The 18,548-nt window shown below is 36.6% G+C and overlaps 1 protein-coding gene across 1 annotated transcript in view; it reads right to left on the minus strand.

The window, feature by feature from the left end:
* Positions 1–17,205, minus strand: part of trpc7b (transient receptor potential cation channel, subfamily C, member 7b) — a 29,635-nt gene extending 12,430 nt beyond the window's left edge. The window contains exons 1-4 of the mRNA XM_088932425.1: positions 16,453–17,205; positions 11,245–11,427; positions 6,597–6,761; positions 1,911–2,127 (exon numbers count right to left, since the gene is read on the minus strand). Coding sequence (XP_088788551.1) covers positions 1,911–2,127; positions 6,597–6,761; positions 11,245–11,427; positions 16,453–17,205 — 1,318 coding nt within the window. The remainder of the gene's footprint in view (positions 1–1,910; positions 2,128–6,596; positions 6,762–11,244; positions 11,428–16,452) is intronic.
* Positions 17,206–18,548: the final 1,343 nt, after the last annotated feature.

Below are 18,548 nucleotides of genomic sequence, written 5' to 3' on the forward strand. Positions count from 1 at the left end.
TTGCATTGAGCAGGTGGAACAAAATGTGACACGTTGCTTCTTGACATCAGTGACAAAATGCTATTGTTCTTTGACAAAGTGCACTCAAATGGCAGAGTATTCTTACACACACAACAAATAAAATTCATTTAAATGAACAGAGTGCAGTGAAAAAAAACTTGTACAAAACATTACTGTTCTGCTTTTTTATTCTATGATCATCAGGCCAGGCCTCATCTCGATTAGCATTGAAGGCATGTGCATCCTTTTATGGATCAAATGCTAGTCCATCACGGAGATTATCTCTAGCAATGCCAGACCCCACTTATACAGCTGGGCAGACTGGAACCACTGGTATACAGTACCTTATTCCAGAGTAGAGAGATTCCTCTTTCTGTAGCAGGGACTTAAACCCAAAACATAACAGTTATGAATCCAGAGGCATACCCACTATACTATACTGTCTCCAGCTTTATACAGTAGATACTATCACTGTTTAATTTGAATACACACAAATAAACATACAAGAAAAAATACTTTATTACAGACTATTACAAATTTTTGTCTTGAAATTTAAAGAGCTTCCCTCTGTTGACGTTAACAAAACACTAATTTTCAAGCTATGCTTAGTTATTGTTCATTTCATGTTGTGCAATGATTTTGTGCCTTTGTATTTTGAGTGATAAACATTTGCATCATAAACAAGAAATGCGCTGGGGAAATTAAGAAATGAAGCCACTCTCAGTTTTCTCTTTGTCTCATGATAACTCAGAAAACATTGTCCATACATCATTTTCATTATCATCTCCTCTTCACCATCTTCTGCAGCAGCACACCTGATATTCCCCATGATGATTCCTAGTTGATTCAGCTCAGGAATTTTTAGTGCTCCAGATACAAGTACAGTATCATTTATAGTTCTCATTCAGCCACTTGTTAGATATAGCCTCTGATTCAATTCAAAGCCAGTTATTACATGTCATGGTCAGAGCTGGAATTCTCTGAAATTGAGAAAATCACCCTTACTGAAATGTGTTTCTAATCGGGCTCCCAGCTGCACAATAATCATCCCGGCTTCAAAGGACAGGATTTAGAATATGAATGAGATTATCTCTGGCCTTTTCACTGTCATTCAAAAAGGGCTTTACAGTCTTAACAAGAGTTTGAATGCCTTTAACTTATACTGATCAGTATGCCATGATATGAATGACCAAAATCGTGGACTAAATAACAGTTCTTATATTTCACAAATTAAAAAAAAAACACGGTAGTGCAGTGGTTAGCATTGGGCTCAATTCTGGACCCAGGGCACCTGGGGAGTTTGTATGTTTTCCTTGTGTTCACATGCGTTTTCTGCAGGTTCTCCAGTTTGTTCTCACAGTCCAAAGACATAATGGTAGGTTAATTGCTTCTCAGAAACCTGGCTGTAGTGTGAGTGTACATGTTTGTGTGTGCCTTGTAACAGACTGGCATCTTGTCCAGGGTATATCTCATCTTGTGCCTTTTGCTTTCTGGGAAAAGCTCTGGCTCATCTTTGACCCTGAATTGGATGAGGTGGTTGAAAAGGAATGGATGAAAAAGACAAAAAAAGCAGTTTTTGCAATACAGAGCTAAATTAATTGAACACAGCTCACATGCTCCAAAATAGCGCCTAAAATGTCTGTATTAAGGCTATGGATGCATCATTATCATAATAAGCACAGTTTGTAGTAATAAATATTGAACGTTTACCTCCTCAGTGGTAGCCAGCTTAAAATGGACACTTTTGTCATATTGTACATAATAACAGAGGTATGAAATCCATGACAAATTCATACTGTGCTGTTTGTGGGAGGCTACATCATATGGAACACCATGTTCAATGGCAGTATTCTGTCTTGTGAGCTCTGGAATAATGAACTTCTACTCAGGTTACAAAAATGCCCACTTACCCAATACCCACTTCATGATCAACATCTCTGTCCAGGAGAACTGAGTGGTCTTCACTCTGAAAATCTGGCGAGGATGGTCAGTAATGGTCTCATTAGGTAGGTTCTTCACCCCTTCAAAACGGTCAGAAGCATTGATAACCAACAGGCCCAGGAAGATAGTGAAGGAAACTGCATGTGCAACAAACTTCATAAAGGGACTACGGAGTATCTGACCCAGCTGCAAGAAACAATTCATAGTGAAAAGTGTTAAATGAGCTTTTTAATGCAACAGTGTTGGGTTAATCAAGGTTTCAACCACTATTGCTTTCAGTCTAGTTTCAAAATGTCAAATGTTAATGCTGTAAGTCAGCCATGGAATATAGACTTTCAAAACTCAGAAAGAAAACTCAGTACAAAACCTGACAATCTATTATCTGAAACAGATGAAGCCTTGCACTGAATCACTCTGATTTGAATCAGATTATTAGACAATAGGCAATTTAAATTCCTTTTGTGCAGTATTACCCTGCATGGTGAATATTTTAGTCCAGCTTGATTACCTTAGGAGTTTCACATTTAATTAGGTCCGAAATATTCTCTACAATAAAAATGCAGTCAACCCAAAATAAAAAAAATAACCCTAAAAAATACTAAATGGTTGCTTTTGGGGAGAAAAACAAACAAAACAATTCATAGAAATATGTAAGCTATCGGAACTCTTGATGTACTCTTTAAGTACAAAATAGCTTGGATTTCTTTTGAGGAAGAAACTGTACTTGTGCATTTAAGTATCAGTGACAGCAATAATCAGCAATAATCAATAATGTAATCAAGTGTTTCTTACCCATTTATCAAGTTATAAGAAAAATATCATCAAAAATAAATAAATATTTAAATATAAGAAAAATACCCCAAAAGAATTTAACCGTTTAAGAATTTAAAACAGGATGCAAACACACAACATGTTGTGGTGAATAAATAAATATGGACTCTCTTTCAAACATGTTGCCTTTGGCCCTATATCTTTCTCATTTTCTCACATTGTGTAATGTATCTTAAACTCAAATGCTGAGTATCCTCTTTCTTTTGGATTTTGGATTGTTAAAAAACTTCTTAGAATTACAATAATGCCTTAATAATAACATATTATGTTGTATAATGAAGTACAAATATTTAAGAAAAGGAATTTTCTGGGTCTTCCAGGAATGCTGCAATATGCTTGTGTTTGCTAATGAGCTGTGCAGTCATGCTACAAAAGGAGCAATCAGGGAACAAGTAATCAGGGAATAAACTGGCCACCATATTTTCATCAAAGAAAAAGGTAATTCTAATCTTAAATAACTGTAAAACATCAATGTGTTCCATTTGTATATGCAATACTTCAAAGTTGATAAACCAGTCTTGACAAACAGAGGAAAGTGAGATTGATGGTGCATGCCCAGGTAATAAATATGAATGAGACTGTTAACTTTACTTTGGGCTCTTTAATTTCATGCATAATGACAGAAACCGTTTTTCTTTTTTGCTCACAATTCATTTTTGTCACCCTATGATTTAACATTAGTGGCGTGGCTTTGCTATGATAGGAATGCTGTGAAGGACAATTCAAGGTCAGCAAATTTTTCACTTTGCTCATCTCATACTCCTTTTTACACTTATTCTTCACTATCTCCTACAGCACACCTGAAATTTCAGTTAGAAATGCACAGATGCAGTTTACTTCTTTTATCGAATATCTGAGTGTGAAGTTGAGCTGAAATAAACCCAAAAGGCTGTAAAGTGTTTTAATTTAGCTGCATTTCTTATTTTTTTGTCTTGGTTTCATTTATCTGAATGAATAATCTTTCATAAGAAATGTTCCTAATAGGATAAATGTAATGCCCTTATTCTGGTGTGAGAAAACCTAGCAGAAGTGAATTTGTCATGAAAAAGAATTTGAAGCTTAGTCACAGAACACGGCAGAAGCATTTTTACAGCATCAATCAGGTAATCCTTTCCATTTGGTAAGTGTGCTATTCAGAAACTGTGTTTAATACCTGCATTTTAATTATGGAAGCAAGGCAATATTTGGAGCTGTAATTAGGGAAGGCAATGAAGCATTTATCTAATTAATCCCACTGTCTTTCCATCCATTTTCTTCTGTAAGAAGACTTTGTTCTCATTGTTTCACTGGATATGTCAAAGTACCATACAAGTAAAATTTAACTGTCTTTAATGAGGTGTGATTATAAAAGCACACAGAACACTAAGTCTGGTAAGTACATCTAAAAATCTTGTTAGTAAAAAAAAATCTGATTTTTAAGACTGATTGAGAATAGAGTTGCCACCTGTTTAATAATTATCTCAAGTTATCTTTCAGAAGGTCAAATTTGGCTAATTGTCTCCTGTAAAACATACGTGTAATTATATTATACAAATAATTTCCTTTACTGGATATCAACTAATTGTATCTAGTCTAAGGGAGAATGTTTTCTCCTCCATCAGTTTCTACATTCCTTAACTCAGTAGTTATTTTTGTCAGTTGAAATGACACAGAAACGTTGATCTTCTACACTGGAACCGTTCTAGAATGACAATCACTAGGAGAAATTTTAATTAAGACGGACTTGCAATTCAATGGAGATCCACCTTGAAAGTGAAACAAAAGAGCACAACTTCTATTTTCTTGACACAAACATTAGTCACAGTTTTTGTGTAATAAAACCGAAACAAAAACAGTGACATCATGAGATTCCATTTCATTCGTATCAAACATTTTAAATCCTTTCCTTTTTACAAAAGAATGTGTATTGTTCTCCTTGACTCTGGAACCCAAGATGTTCTGAATACAATAGCAATGCACATAATGTTGCAGACAGTTCCAAAAGCCACAGACCAAATCAGCATATTTAAAACAACTTTTTTAATCCCCTGTAAAACTTGACCCCACATATGAATTTCATCGACACACAAAGAGTAGAGCGACATGGAAATCTTAAAACGCATATGCTGAACATACAAGTCTTAAAATCGCATCGAGGGGATCGAAATTTATGCCAATAAAAATTCCTGAGTTTGAAGTTTGTCTGACAAATTATAAAATTAATTTGCCCTTTTTATATAACTATATTCCTTTCCATAAATAATAAAAAGGAAAGATAAAAATAAATAGTGAGTCAGCCGGTAATATATGTAGGATTTGACTTCAATATCTTTTGAGGGCAAACAATGTCATGGCTCACCAACTCCTTCAGTAAAGAGGCCTCTTTCCTCCTCTGGATCAGATCAGGAGCAAACACCATGACAAACATATGTAACAAGGGGATTTTGACAAAAATGTAGACCTTCTTTCGGCATTTTTTCCCAAATCATTTTAAAATACCCCTTGGCAGCATTTATGAATAATAATTAAAAGAAACAATTTACCTTAGGCTATACAAGAGGTAAAGGTTTAAAGAAAATAAAGAAAACAAGATGAGTGAATTGGTTCAGTACCATGAATATATCTGAAAATGAAATATACCAAAACTAAACAAATATATACCAAACGAATTCTAAGGACACCGCATTTTGTTATAAAACACACCATTGATGAGGATGATGGTGAAATACAACTGAGAGAAAAGTCATAGGAAAGTATCAATTTATCCTGAGCTAGGAGTTGCAAATGTAAACTCGTGTAGGATTTACAATGATAAAAGAATGAAACAGGTGTTCCTCCTTAACATTACCCAAAGCCAAGCTAATAACCCTCATACCCCAGATGGAAAAATATGTCCAGAGATAAAATCTCTTTACTGGGAACAAAGGTACGAAGTTTGTATTTAATACTTTATAGACATCAACTTGGTTGGCTGAGGAAATGACATTGCTGGCTGAAGGTCCGCACTGTCACAATCTCCCTCTTTTATGAGGAATGAACCAGACAGGTGGCAGAACTATAGTGGAAGTGCAAGATTAGAATTAGACGTCCTCCTGAACGTTTGTTAAAAAACACCAATTACCCGCTGTATTTTGAAAAACTCAAATTTCCCGTCATCTGTGTTTTAACCTACAACTGAAGCAAGACAACAAGTGTAGAGAAAAACAGTGTTTAGAGTAATTTAGGACACATTCACAATTTGGTCAATATTACATCCAGGGTTTATTGTCAAAATAATTGTTCTGGAATATTTAAGGGCAAAGGGTAGTATCTGGTTCAACGTAACTATTGATGACAGAAAACTGGAAAGACATCTCATGTTGTCAATGTTGATTAAGCTACAAAAAATGTCCCATTTCATTGAAAACATTATAATTAGAATGGTAATTAGACCTGCAAAGAAAAAAGAATAACAGCATTTTCTTCCATGCATTTCTATTCATTTATGCAGCTATTGAGACAGGATGTAGAAATATGTTAATTTATGTAATACACATTTTTTGCATTCCTTTTTGTCAAACAACAAAAATGACAAGAATGAAATAATTTGCAAATTAGGAACTGAAAAACACTTTTAATTGCAGGCCAACCAGTGGCTCTTTATGGCTTGTTGACTGCTACCAGCAAGTTTTATCAGAAGAGTACCAGACAGGAACAATAACAAGAGCCATGAATGTACCCTAGACCTTCTATCATTAAGAAAGTAAGAAAACTGGCAGATTCTGCTTTAACAATGTGGAATTTTGATATTAGTGTTTGAAGTCATAATAATCAATTGTATATTTATGCACCTGAGGAGCCTGTACCTTGCTGCAGGGCATGATCCAGTAGGCAATGGCCAGAAATGGAAGGCCAATGGTGACTCCCAGGACTGTCAAGCACTTCACTCCTATTGACTGCTGACGCAGCCCAGACAGGTTCTCATACCAGATTGTGAGTAGCTGCTGCTGGCAGTTTGGATGGGCAACAAACTATAGCCAAAGAGAAAGAAAGCAAATCAGTGCAATACGTGCAGCTCTTAAATTTAGGATAGCAACCTACTGTAGCTTTTCCACATGAACCTACTAATCTCTCTTCATGGATCATCCTTTTTCCATAAACATCTGCATGTAGAACTTTTAACCCAGCTTAAAGACAGAGGAAAATATTTATCCAGTCAAAAGTTTAGCAAATGCATAAATATCACAACCTTACTACTGTACAAATCTTGAAGAATGTGGTGCTAGTGGTGGCTGTCAGCTGAGCAATGTTTATGCGTGGAGGAATTAACATCCCTCTTGGAAACACTTGGAAATCAACACTTTTAGCAAATATGTGATGCCAGAATCCTATGTAGGTGTTCCCACCTCATCACCCACCACAAACATACAGTTAATTAACATTTCAAACATTGTGGAATTACCATTAGTTTTAGATCATCTCGACATAAACATTAATGTTTCACACCCAACAGGAGTGGGGAAGATAAGAAGCTTATAATCTGAAAAACAAAGCACACAGTTGTTCTACGTCTGGAAGCATTAGCTGTCTCAGCTGAATTTTTGAATAGCTTCAGGGTTTAGCGAGGAAACAATAAAAAAACATTAAAATGTTCCCTGTGTTAGTGTTTTGGATAGTCTTTTGATTGGCATTTCTACTTTTCAATTCATCATACAACATAACCAAAGGAGTAATGATACAGAGCACATTTCTCTTTACAATGATCTCTGAAGTACAAGGGCACTACAAGGACACTAAATCTGACAATGAGTCAGGGCAGCTTGTAGAGATTTCAGCATCAGCATCAGCATTGTTGTCATTCAGATGTTATACTTGATTGATCTAAAACACCTCAATGCCAAATGTATAAATTGTGCATGCCACCACAGTAGATTAATTCAACAGATGCACAGAAACCTATAAAGCAATTTTTTGAGTGTTCTTCAAAACACTTTCACTTCTGCGATAAAAATAACACGAGGTATGCACTATGTGTTTTAAACAACTCAATAAAGATTTCTAATTGAATATACTGTAAGATCTTCTCAAATACCTCTGTATAGGCAACTGACCCGAAAAGGGACAGAATATGAATAATGTAACGCTACAGGGTTCACGTGGGCACCCTCACTGCTGCCGCATCAGGTCAGCCCCCCACCATCAGGGACTCGAACCCAGGCCTCCCGCATCACTCAACAGGGACCCAGCCTCTTGAGCCAAAGGGATATCTCCCTTCAGCCCAGTGGCTGCAGTCCCTGCTATTCACAGGGAAGGGCGGTGACGTCACCGCTCTGGTAAGCCAGCTCTCACAAGCAATGGAGGCCATATGTGTTACAATAAACAAGTTATACTTCTTGGGGAGATGATTCAGCAGGTCACTAGTTGAACTAACACTAGTTGAAAAGGCGAGATTGCTGCCAACTAGGTACTAAAGGGTACTTTTCACAGAAACTATTTTCAAGAAATGTTTTTATTCAGACAGTGGCTGGGAAAGGCTTCATTTGCTTCTAGGGAGTCATTTTTATAACCCTTCATCTTAATTTCTCAACTGTTCCCAATGTGATGCCAAGACTCTGGCCCATATAATCACCTTTGTTTTCCCACATCACCTACTTTAGCAGTTATCTATTTGGGACAGTGCAGCTCATTGACTTCTACAAGAAAAAAAGCAAATAATTGTAAGCAAGTAAGGCATGTATGCTTTGCTCGGACATATCCAGAGCTCCAGCTGAGGAGGAATAGAGGCCTTGTTAAAAAGAAATACATTTAAGCATTTCTCTTGTTACAAGAAGTATAAGCTAAGCATTCCTAAGACACAATCCCATTTACATATATATTGTGTTTCCTTCTTAAAACATCTGCTGAGATACTGTTCTTTCTAAAGAAAGGCAGATAATAATATGCTCAAAAACCCTTTGCCAGTTTCGCTTCATCTTTTCAAAAAAGTAATTTCAAGAAAGTTCTTTTACCTTTCCCAATTAGATATATTTTTATACCTCAAAAGCTTTCAATTTATTGTCTGTACCTTTTCTATAAATTTAATGAGAGCCATCTACTCACTCCCAAAACCTATTCTCAGCCAATATTCTTGAGTTAAACTTTTTATACCTGTGTTCAGAATCTGATTTTTGGAGAAACTATTAATAAAAGGATGCAAGATTTAATTAATTGATTTGCAGTACAATCACAGCAAACAATATTTTGTCTCCTTCAACAACATAAAGCTTTAGAAGGCAAATGAATCACGTTCCTGACATTTGAAGATAAGCACCTCAAAATATTTCACCAATTATCTCTACAGCAAAGTCACAGTTCATTTGCGACTCATTTATCTGAAAGTTGAGGATGTCAGCTCAGCCTGGAGGGTACATTTTCTTTTCACATAAAATAACCATACTATGAGCATCAATTAAAGTACAACCTGACAATCCACAATAAGTAATTTAATTGTTTTATATGGAGCACATTTGCTTGCGCATACATTTCGAACAGTGTGAATGATGTAGAAAAAGAACATCTGTAGAAAAATAATCCAAACGTGCTGAAAAAGTTAAATGCAGCACTAAGTCAACTTTACTTTGTGTGAGATACTATAAGTCATGAAGGAGTGTCGGTATGGGATATCTACCATTTACTGTAAAAGTAAACTAAAATCTGATGCTGTCTTATTGTTTTTTCATTTCATTAAAGAATTATATCATAGGAACTATAATATGTATACTATCAAGATTTTTAATGCTTAATGAAAGTTGTTTCCCATTGTTTCCCAAACGCTATAAAGAATGTAAGGAAACTTATTTTTTTACATTTGTTTTATATATTCCTCCTCCAATCCCATCTCCACCTTTGCATCTACTGCTTGTCTAACTCCTCACTCTGCACTGGAATCCTAACTTCCTCATCCTATGGTCAGAGGACTATCCCTCAACCTAGAAGGTTTAGCCAAATCTCATTCCCAACATTCCCAAACACATTTTATTCTTGGGTGCTACGAATCCTCATAAAGGTAATATTGTATTTCATTTTAGCTGGATTTTGTAGGCATTGTATGACTCATATCCACAACCATAGAATAGAAAAGAGAATTTTCGTTTACTCTTTTCAAGATCAGGAGCCAATTTCACTATTGTATCCGTGGGAGTGTTGTGAGATTTACCTTTTCTCCAAAGTCAAAGAACGTTTTAACAGGTTCAAATTCCATTGACCGCTCATGTGTTATTTGAGCTAACCGCAATACAGATGTCAACAGTCTCTTTTCTGATGTCAAAGCTGAATACGACACATAGAAAACAATAACAATTGTATCAACATAACACAAACACTTGGTATCCCTGTTAAACACTCTCATTCGATGAGTGGGAAGTCATTATTAATGCTAATTTGCTTGCTAGAAGTAACACTGACATGTTGGACACTTGTTAACAAATTGTTTAGAATGTGCTGTTCATATTGACGTGGTGACACTTTAGAACAAGGTAAGCAAATGTAAATTATAAATGCTAATTGGATTAAATTAATAAAGATTAATTGGGTGGAAGTAACAAATCCTTATCCTGATAAGACCCTGAAACATACTGTATTTGTCACAGAGTGACAAAAATGGGGCAGCAGGTACTGTATCATAAACCCTGTTGAAATTTAAGTTTGCATTGAAATTTATGTACAGGTGTGGTGTAGACTACGGTAAGGAAGACACTGTTTTCTTGCATTAATAATCTCAGTAGAAACTGTGGCTCCATTGTGGGAATTCTGTCTTCTTTCATATATTCTGTAAGAAGGTCCTGTTATTCTTTAAAAAAATGTGTAAATGGGGAAACATTAAATCACACAAAACTCAATTTAAATGACAGCTGCCCTCCCTCCTCCCAATTTACTTCAGCTTCTGTCTTTGCCTGGGAGCCTTTTCTTTTTCTTTTACTGAGGTGATCTCAGCTCTGAATCCTTTTCTTCTAATATGTCCATTTTAGACAGAAACTAATGAATATTGTTAACCCATGACTACCAGACAAATCTGATATCTAGACTCATCTATCTTCCCATGCCTCTGCCTCCTACGCACAAGATCATTCCAGGACACAATTAGCAATTCAGTTTTTACCCACTTAGCATTTTGATACATTGCCTTATGCTAAAGACTATAAATATGAATCCGTGGTGGAATACAAAATGATGATGGGATTACTTTTCAGATTTTAATAGTAATACAATTAAAATATGTAGCTAGATAGTAAGTTGCAATAGCCAAGGTGTTTAAATTCTGGTAAAGTAGAGATGTCAACATCTTCCATAACTCTTGACATTTGACATAATTTGGATGGACAGTTTTCCATTGGTCTTTAGTATCCATTTCAATACAGAACAATAAGGTCACCAACTTTGACCTGCTGCCATGCAACACAAATGACAGGTGTTATATCCCCAAAAATGATTTCTCTACTTAATGAACCCAACACAGGTAAATGAATGTAGCTGCACCTTTTTCACTTCATATTTGATGGCCAGTTTCACACGACTGAGGCAGGGCCTGTGGTGATCCCCCTGAGGTACCTGGTCCACGTCTCCATTTAGAATGGCTTCCACTTCCTCGGTGTCTCGGCAAAGGTCTAGCACCCCGACAACGAAATCCTTACATTGCATAGATAACTTCCGGTAATCATTCTGCAAGGGGAGGCAAACACAGAGAATCTGCTTACTTACAAACATAGAGAACACATGTTTACTGTGTTTGAAACAGAGGTAAAAAGTGTTCAATCAAAAATGTCTTTCATACAATTTGTAAAACTACACCAATTGGTTCTGTCATAGACCTTTCCTGGCATGTGACTAGTGACTAATGGGTTAAATCTAATTCTGCTTGTTAAAGCCTCCATCATGATTTCAGACTATTGAAACAAACAAAAAAAATGCCTTCTAGTATAGTTGAATTTTAGTGAAGATTTTTGTAATGGTTATAGCAGTTGAAAATGTCATAGGCATGTGGAGAGGCCAAGTTTCAAAGGGTGCATTGGAAACTCCAAAATTCAACAGCTGAAAATTATTTGTGATAATAAAAGCAAAATCTATTTTTATCATTACAAAGCAGTAGTTATTTTGCTTTTATTTACTTTTTGTGGCATTTGTGTTTGCCAGGCTGTTGCGTTAATAGATTATAATAGATAATAGTTCCAGTACTTTAAAGCATACAATGGTATAACTAATTTGTTGGGCAACTTTCGGTTTCATCCATTGTTAGCTGAATATTTGCATAGCATATTGACTGATTTAAAGTAGTGAAAAATATTTTCCATACCAATTTCTGCCCTATATTTTGAGCAATCATATTGCATTGATATTGTGAGCCCAATCAAGAAGCACTTCCACAAGAAAATGTACTATATCAAATAACAATACACAAAATAGGACATTTTAAGCTTAACCTTTTTACAATATGGCAATTGCAATCAGATCTCATCTGATGTATTATTCTATGACACCCAAGAATAATAAAAATAAATCAATTCAATACTAGGAATTAGAGTACTAATGAAAATGTGAGGCTTTCATTCTTTCATAACCATAATATGTTAGATTTCTTCACGAATTACTCATGTAGACATGACAAAATAAGTACTATGTGCATATGACTGGTGAAAAAAGAAAATATTTATTTCCTAATGTATTCCAGAAATGATGGAGGGTAATGCAGATTTTCAGCCACTGTGGTGTGCACATCTGTTTCTTTAACACATGAGTACACAGCCTTAAGGTGGAGCAGAAGATTAGACTTTATGCTTGAATGCAGGGAAAATTCAAAGGATCATTTTAATTTCAACATACTTCCAATCCTAAATTGTAAATTAGTGACACAAAAAGGAAAAGCAATTATTAAGGCGTCAAAAAGAGAACAGAAAGATATTTTGATGCTCTAATAAATACCATGTGAAGAGAGATCCTTAATGTATGGCATATTTATTTCCAAAACATTCTCATAAAACGACTCTACGTACAACATATTACATCAACACTATTATATAGAGTGTCACCATCAACAAATAGATGCCCGTGATGGTAAAAAAAACACCAACAAACTTTTTCTAAAACCATATACAGTAGATCATAATCTGCAGCGACTATGTGGATGTCAGGATGAAACCATAAATATCAGTCAGTGGCATGAATCTGCATGAGAGAGTTCTAGAATCTTTATGCATCGAAAATGGATTTCAAAGGGATTCATACCCAATGACTGGTCTACAGTGACTATAATAAATCGTGTATTACACTGCACTAAGCCTGCAGTGGAGTGCTAAAGTCTCTTTTGTGTAGGGTGAAAATTGAGCCCCTAGACAGGTACAGCTGCCTACCCATCCCTCTCAATTGTAGACACTTCTATTTGTCTACATCAGTAGACATCAGTTCATTGAGCATCATGCATTCGATGAAATGACTATTGAAAATACATGGATGGAAAAATTCAGTTGTAATTTGGTGATTATTGAAACTACTGAATATTGTTTTTTTTCCAGGCTGAATACTGGTTCTGGAATGGTTGGATTCAATGTTTTAATAACAACTGATCTAGAGGCCTCTCTGATTGTGTCACAGTGGGAAAAGACAAGATAAATTCTGTAAACCGTGGATAGAAAAACAGGGAATGTTTGAGTTCTATAAAGGAATTACCTTTTCCCAGAAAGCAAAACCTAAAAAAATGATCTCAAAGATAGAGTGGAAGGTTTACAAACTGAAGCAATGAAGTAAAGCACCTTTCATGGAAACATGTTTTTGTAAGATGTTGAAAGCCTGAAGGGTATAAATTGCCTCTTCACTACATGAAAAAATATTCCATGCACGCCACAAGCAAGATTAGCTATTTCTTATCTTAGGTAGCACATTCCAGAGTATAATTGTAACTACCTTTCCAGTAAAAACTGTTTTCGATTCATGCATGCTTTTGAGGGATACACAACAGCCTTTTTGTACAGGCAGATAAAAGCAACGTCTTTTTGGCTGAAAAAAAACTGCAAATAATGAGTAAAGTAAGACTTTATTTTAATTTAAAGTAACCTTTCCTGTCAATAACTTCAAAAAGCTGTATCCTCTGGGAAAGGACCTTTAGAGAAAGAGTTTGCCTTTCAAAAAGAGAGTGGGGTTTATCTCTGATTTTATCAGTCTCAAAATCACATGTACTAATCCTTGCGCTGAAAAACAGCTCCTCTGGAGATTTCGTGCATGATCCCATTTATAGCCTTTGCTGCTCTGTATTTTGAAACTCACATACTGCTGTATTGTTCAAACAGAATGTGTTTCACTTGTGAAGCTGATGGGGTGGAAGTAAATGCATTTAAAACAGTAACTCTTAATGGACAGAGCAGTTCTAGGGTTCCAGTGGGTAATATTATATCATCAGGTGGGTAGCTGCGTCAGCATGTGTAGGCTGCAAAGGAACAAGTAATAGGTTTATTCCATGCGGAAAAAAAGAAGAAAGAGAACACAACGTTTCGGCCGTGGAGCCTTCTTCAGGTGTGAGAGAGACAGGGCAGTAGGCAAAGGTAAAGTAGCAGGAGAGCAAAGGTTGGGAGGGAGGAGGAGTGAGAGGTGGGAGAAGGGGACAGAATATTATATCATCTGTGTTTGTGTGTAAATATGTGGATGGTACACACTTCTTTTAGGCTGGTCTCATCAGATCTCAGGAGCAAAGCAAGGCTGGGACTATTGAGCACTGCGATCACAGATCTTCAAGAAATAACGGGTTGCTGCTACAAATGGTGTTAGTGGGCCAGTATGTATCTCTACTCCCTTTGTGCCAGAAAGTCTAAAACAATGTCCCAGTACAGTGGCAGTGGACAGGGTGGTGTTCAAACTGCTGTCCTTTAAATGAGACATTAAACAGAGGTTCTACTTGGAGGTTAATGTCCGTAATAGCAGCTAAATTCCACTGTGGCTTACTTAGTCAGTCTTGTATGACGTGCTGTGCAGTGACTCTGCTGATGCATAATGGCTCTGGCATGTCACCTTAGGTGGGTGCTACACTTTGGTAGTGAATGAACTTGAAATCAGGCTGTATTAGAATATGGGAATGGATGAGTTGGAGAATTTGTAGCTGTTTTGTGAAATAGGGGTTTGGAATGATTATGTTTACAAAAGATAAAAAACATAATGTTTGTGAGAAGTCGACTTATTTTATTATAAAGGACAGAAATGTACTTGCACTACATATAATAAAACTACTAAGTAGGTTTATTGGAATAAATGAAGCAAATAGTTTTCAAACACGAGAAATTAAGAAATGTAACTTAATTGGGTTTTTTTTGGACCTTACATTTTTCGTTGCATATGCTGTAAAGGTTTAATTTAGAACAGACATATTTTTGTTTAACCCTATTTGAAGGTGAATTGGCCACAGCCCCAAAATAGTATAATTATACAGATGTCAGGCTATTAATAGTACAGTTAATAATTTCATGGAAAAGAAATTAAATATGCGGCCTCAACTGTATCCACAAAAACATTAGGGATGTTATATAATTAGGAAATAATAACATTTTGATTGCTGGCAATTAAATACTGTCCTTTAAAAGGACCTTTCCCATGTATATCTTCTTCATAACAGAAAAAGACATCTGGGTCATTATAGAAAGCTTGATTACTTGTTCCTCGTGAATAGAGTAATACATTTAAAAATCTATCTGGCTTCTGGTATTTACTATATCCCAATTTCAATCTTTACCTCAGAAATAAAAAATAACAGAATATGTACATTACTGTGCAAATGTCTTACACATTGTTAGGTCAGTGTTTTTCACTTCACACAGAAACACAATTCTATGAAGATCTTCTACTGAAATCCCAGTAGTTAATCCTGACAGATCTGCATTATATGGCAAAAAATATGCCTTTTATCTCTATGGATGTGGAGAGAGAGATACAAATGGTGTTAAAGTTGAGCAATACCTTATGAGCCTATTGGATTTGATTGGTGAGTGTGATGGATTGGCTAGTACTAAATGGCATGTTGGCTGCTCATGCATAGCTTACCTTGAGCTGTTGTGATCAAGTTCTTGAGGATCCAGATGGATATGGATGGAGCTAAAGATGGCTAAGTTTGGTTTCTTCTTAACAAAACTAAGATGCATCTCTCCCCCAAAAAATCAAAGTCTATTTTTCAGCAATATGCTTTACAAATGTTTTAAGAAGAGTTGTAGATTTTCCATATAGTAGTAAAGTACTACTAGTATAGTAGTAAAGTACTCCTCCTCCCTCCCAACCTTTGTTCTCCCGCTACTTTACCTTTGCCTACTGCCCTGTCTCTCTCACACCTGAAGAAGGCCTCACGGCCGAAACGTTGTGTTCTCTTTCTTCTTTTTCAGCATGGAATAAACCTATTACTTGTAGTAAAGGGATTACTACATGAAAATTTTCATTTAAAAGGAAACATATAAGAAAAAATAAACACTGTAGTGAGTTTGAGCTAAACATGAAAAACATGTACCTGTAAAAATACTCAAGAACTCATTACTCCAAAATACTCAAATATAAATATCCTCATCCAAGGATTCCAGATTTTTAAATAACCCCTGAATTTATACTCTGGGTACTAGAAGACAAAAGGATGAGAAACAGAAAAGCAGCAATGGACACAAAATCCACTATACAGTATCATGATGCCACCTTACCAGGACATCTACACCACCTTCAATTTCTCACCTTAAACTCTGTCTCTATGTTTGCAAGTCTTGCCAGCTCATTGCTGAGCTCTAAGGCAGTAAGTACAGGGTCTTCGCTGGAAAGGGATAAGTAGGCGGCACTGGCCAGCCCCTTGTACGCATTCATCCTTGAGCGCGAATGGCTGAAGGAGTCTTTCCTCTGTTTCTCAGTGCACTCGTGGCACTTGCAGAAATAGTCGTGTGGCTTCTCAATGCGAGCCCCCTTCATCAGGAGGATGTGTACGATCTCGTATTCCTGGCAGTGGGCAGCCAGGATGACGGGGGTGATGTCGTGGGAGAAGCGGGTGCCGTCCTCATCGTAGGCGTAGAAGTCGTCGTCCCGCAGCTCCTGTTCCAGGGGGCTGAGGGTAAGCCTGAGGCCGCCGGCAAAGGCAGGGTGACTGAGGATGGCCTCCACAATCCGCACATAGCCCTTGCTGATGGCCAGCAGGAGAGCATCCCCCACTCGCGCCAAGTTGTCCTTTTTCAGGAGCAGCTCCGTCACCTCCAGGTGCTCGTTCCCCACTGCCAGCTGCAAGGCATTCTGGCCCATGTAGTCCACACAGTTAAAGTTCAGGGTCTTGGACTCTTCCAGCATCTTCCTCACGACGGGGATGTTACCGTATTCAGCGGCATCGAGGAAGCGTTCCTCTTCCGCTGTTAGGCTAGTCCCTTTCTCATTGAACATGTACGCTGGCCCGCGGATGGCCTGCCGCCTGCCCTTCTCCCGGAGTGTGGTGTGGCGGCGATGCATGACTTCACTACCACTTCTCTGTAGCCTGCGATGCATGAGAGAGGAATCCTTATCAGTATTAGATTGTTCACATGGGATACAACCATGTTTGGTAACTTATTACTTTTTAAAGTAAGATTAACTTACCATGTAACATAAGTGGGACCATTTTCATGATTAACTTACCATGTAACACAAAGAGGAACATATTTATTTACATCTTTATTTTTCATTAACAACATAGTGCAATAAAGTTGAATCACATCACTGAAAATGGCTATTTAGGCTTTTTGAATGCTGTCTGTGATTTCCAAAATTCAGTTAATTTTTTTTAAAGAAGTGTGTGTGCTGGTGTGCATTTTATAAAATTGACACCTAGTTGTTTAAACTACAGCATAAGAAGCTGCAACCAAAGTTAAGCTGAAATTAGGCTTGACCTTTACCAGTTCATCAAAGTAAATCTGGTTACTGGTTTTGATTGGTTAATTAATTGAATGATTATTTGACTGATTTGGGGGTAGAAGAAGCTTGTTTCCTGAAATGTAGTGGCAGCATTTATTTGTTCATCAACTTCACTACTAATTTTCACTACTAAATCCTTGTTCACTTCTCAGGCACTACAGTTTATTGTTCTAAACAACATCTTAATAAATTGACCCTTTTTGTTTGACTTTGTGTGACTGGAGAGATGTCATGGGCCATGCAGAATTAAAGGCACTCAACTATAAGGCCTCGATAACACAAAGAAATTTTAAACAGAAATACATTTTATAAAAGTGTTATTTTCACCACACAGCCCTGCTTTTATGTCTGCTATTATTGTAGAGAAGTTACTTCTGAATCTAAAAAGGACCTTTATGTAAAAGCTTTATCATTTGCAAAAATTATGCAGCATCTGCTCTGCCAGATGATGATCTGTTCGTTTTCCCTACAATGCCTGTGACTACACTGCCTTATAATTGAACTGATTTTGGTGTTATACAGTACATAGCAAGATGTGGTGTTTTCATCACATCTATTTCATCACATCTATTTTATTAAATAAATGGATTCCACCAAGAGTCTTAATTTTCTAGACCTTTTCCATAGGTAAATTGTTTTCACTATAATACACAGTACACACAGTATATATTTCCACAATTCTCTTGCAAATTGAATGCTCCAGTGCTTCTTTTTCATGTTTATTTCTGCAGGCAAATCAGCTGCGACTCTTAGCAAGATCTAACACAGATGGCAAGACTTTCAGGTAAGTGCTGGAAATTCCATTTTTAAACAGAACACACGGAAACATATTTACTCTCAGATAAAAGCAGGGCATATCTCCCACGTAGTCACTACAAATACTGTAGTCCTCTTCAAAAAAC

The sequence above is a fragment of the Atractosteus spatula genome, chromosome 14 (assembly GCF_055471065.1).
Source record: "Atractosteus spatula isolate fAtrSpa1 chromosome 14, fAtrSpa1.hap1, whole genome shotgun sequence".
In the NCBI taxonomy this organism is placed as follows: Eukaryota; Metazoa; Chordata; class Actinopteri; order Semionotiformes; family Lepisosteidae; genus Atractosteus; species Atractosteus spatula.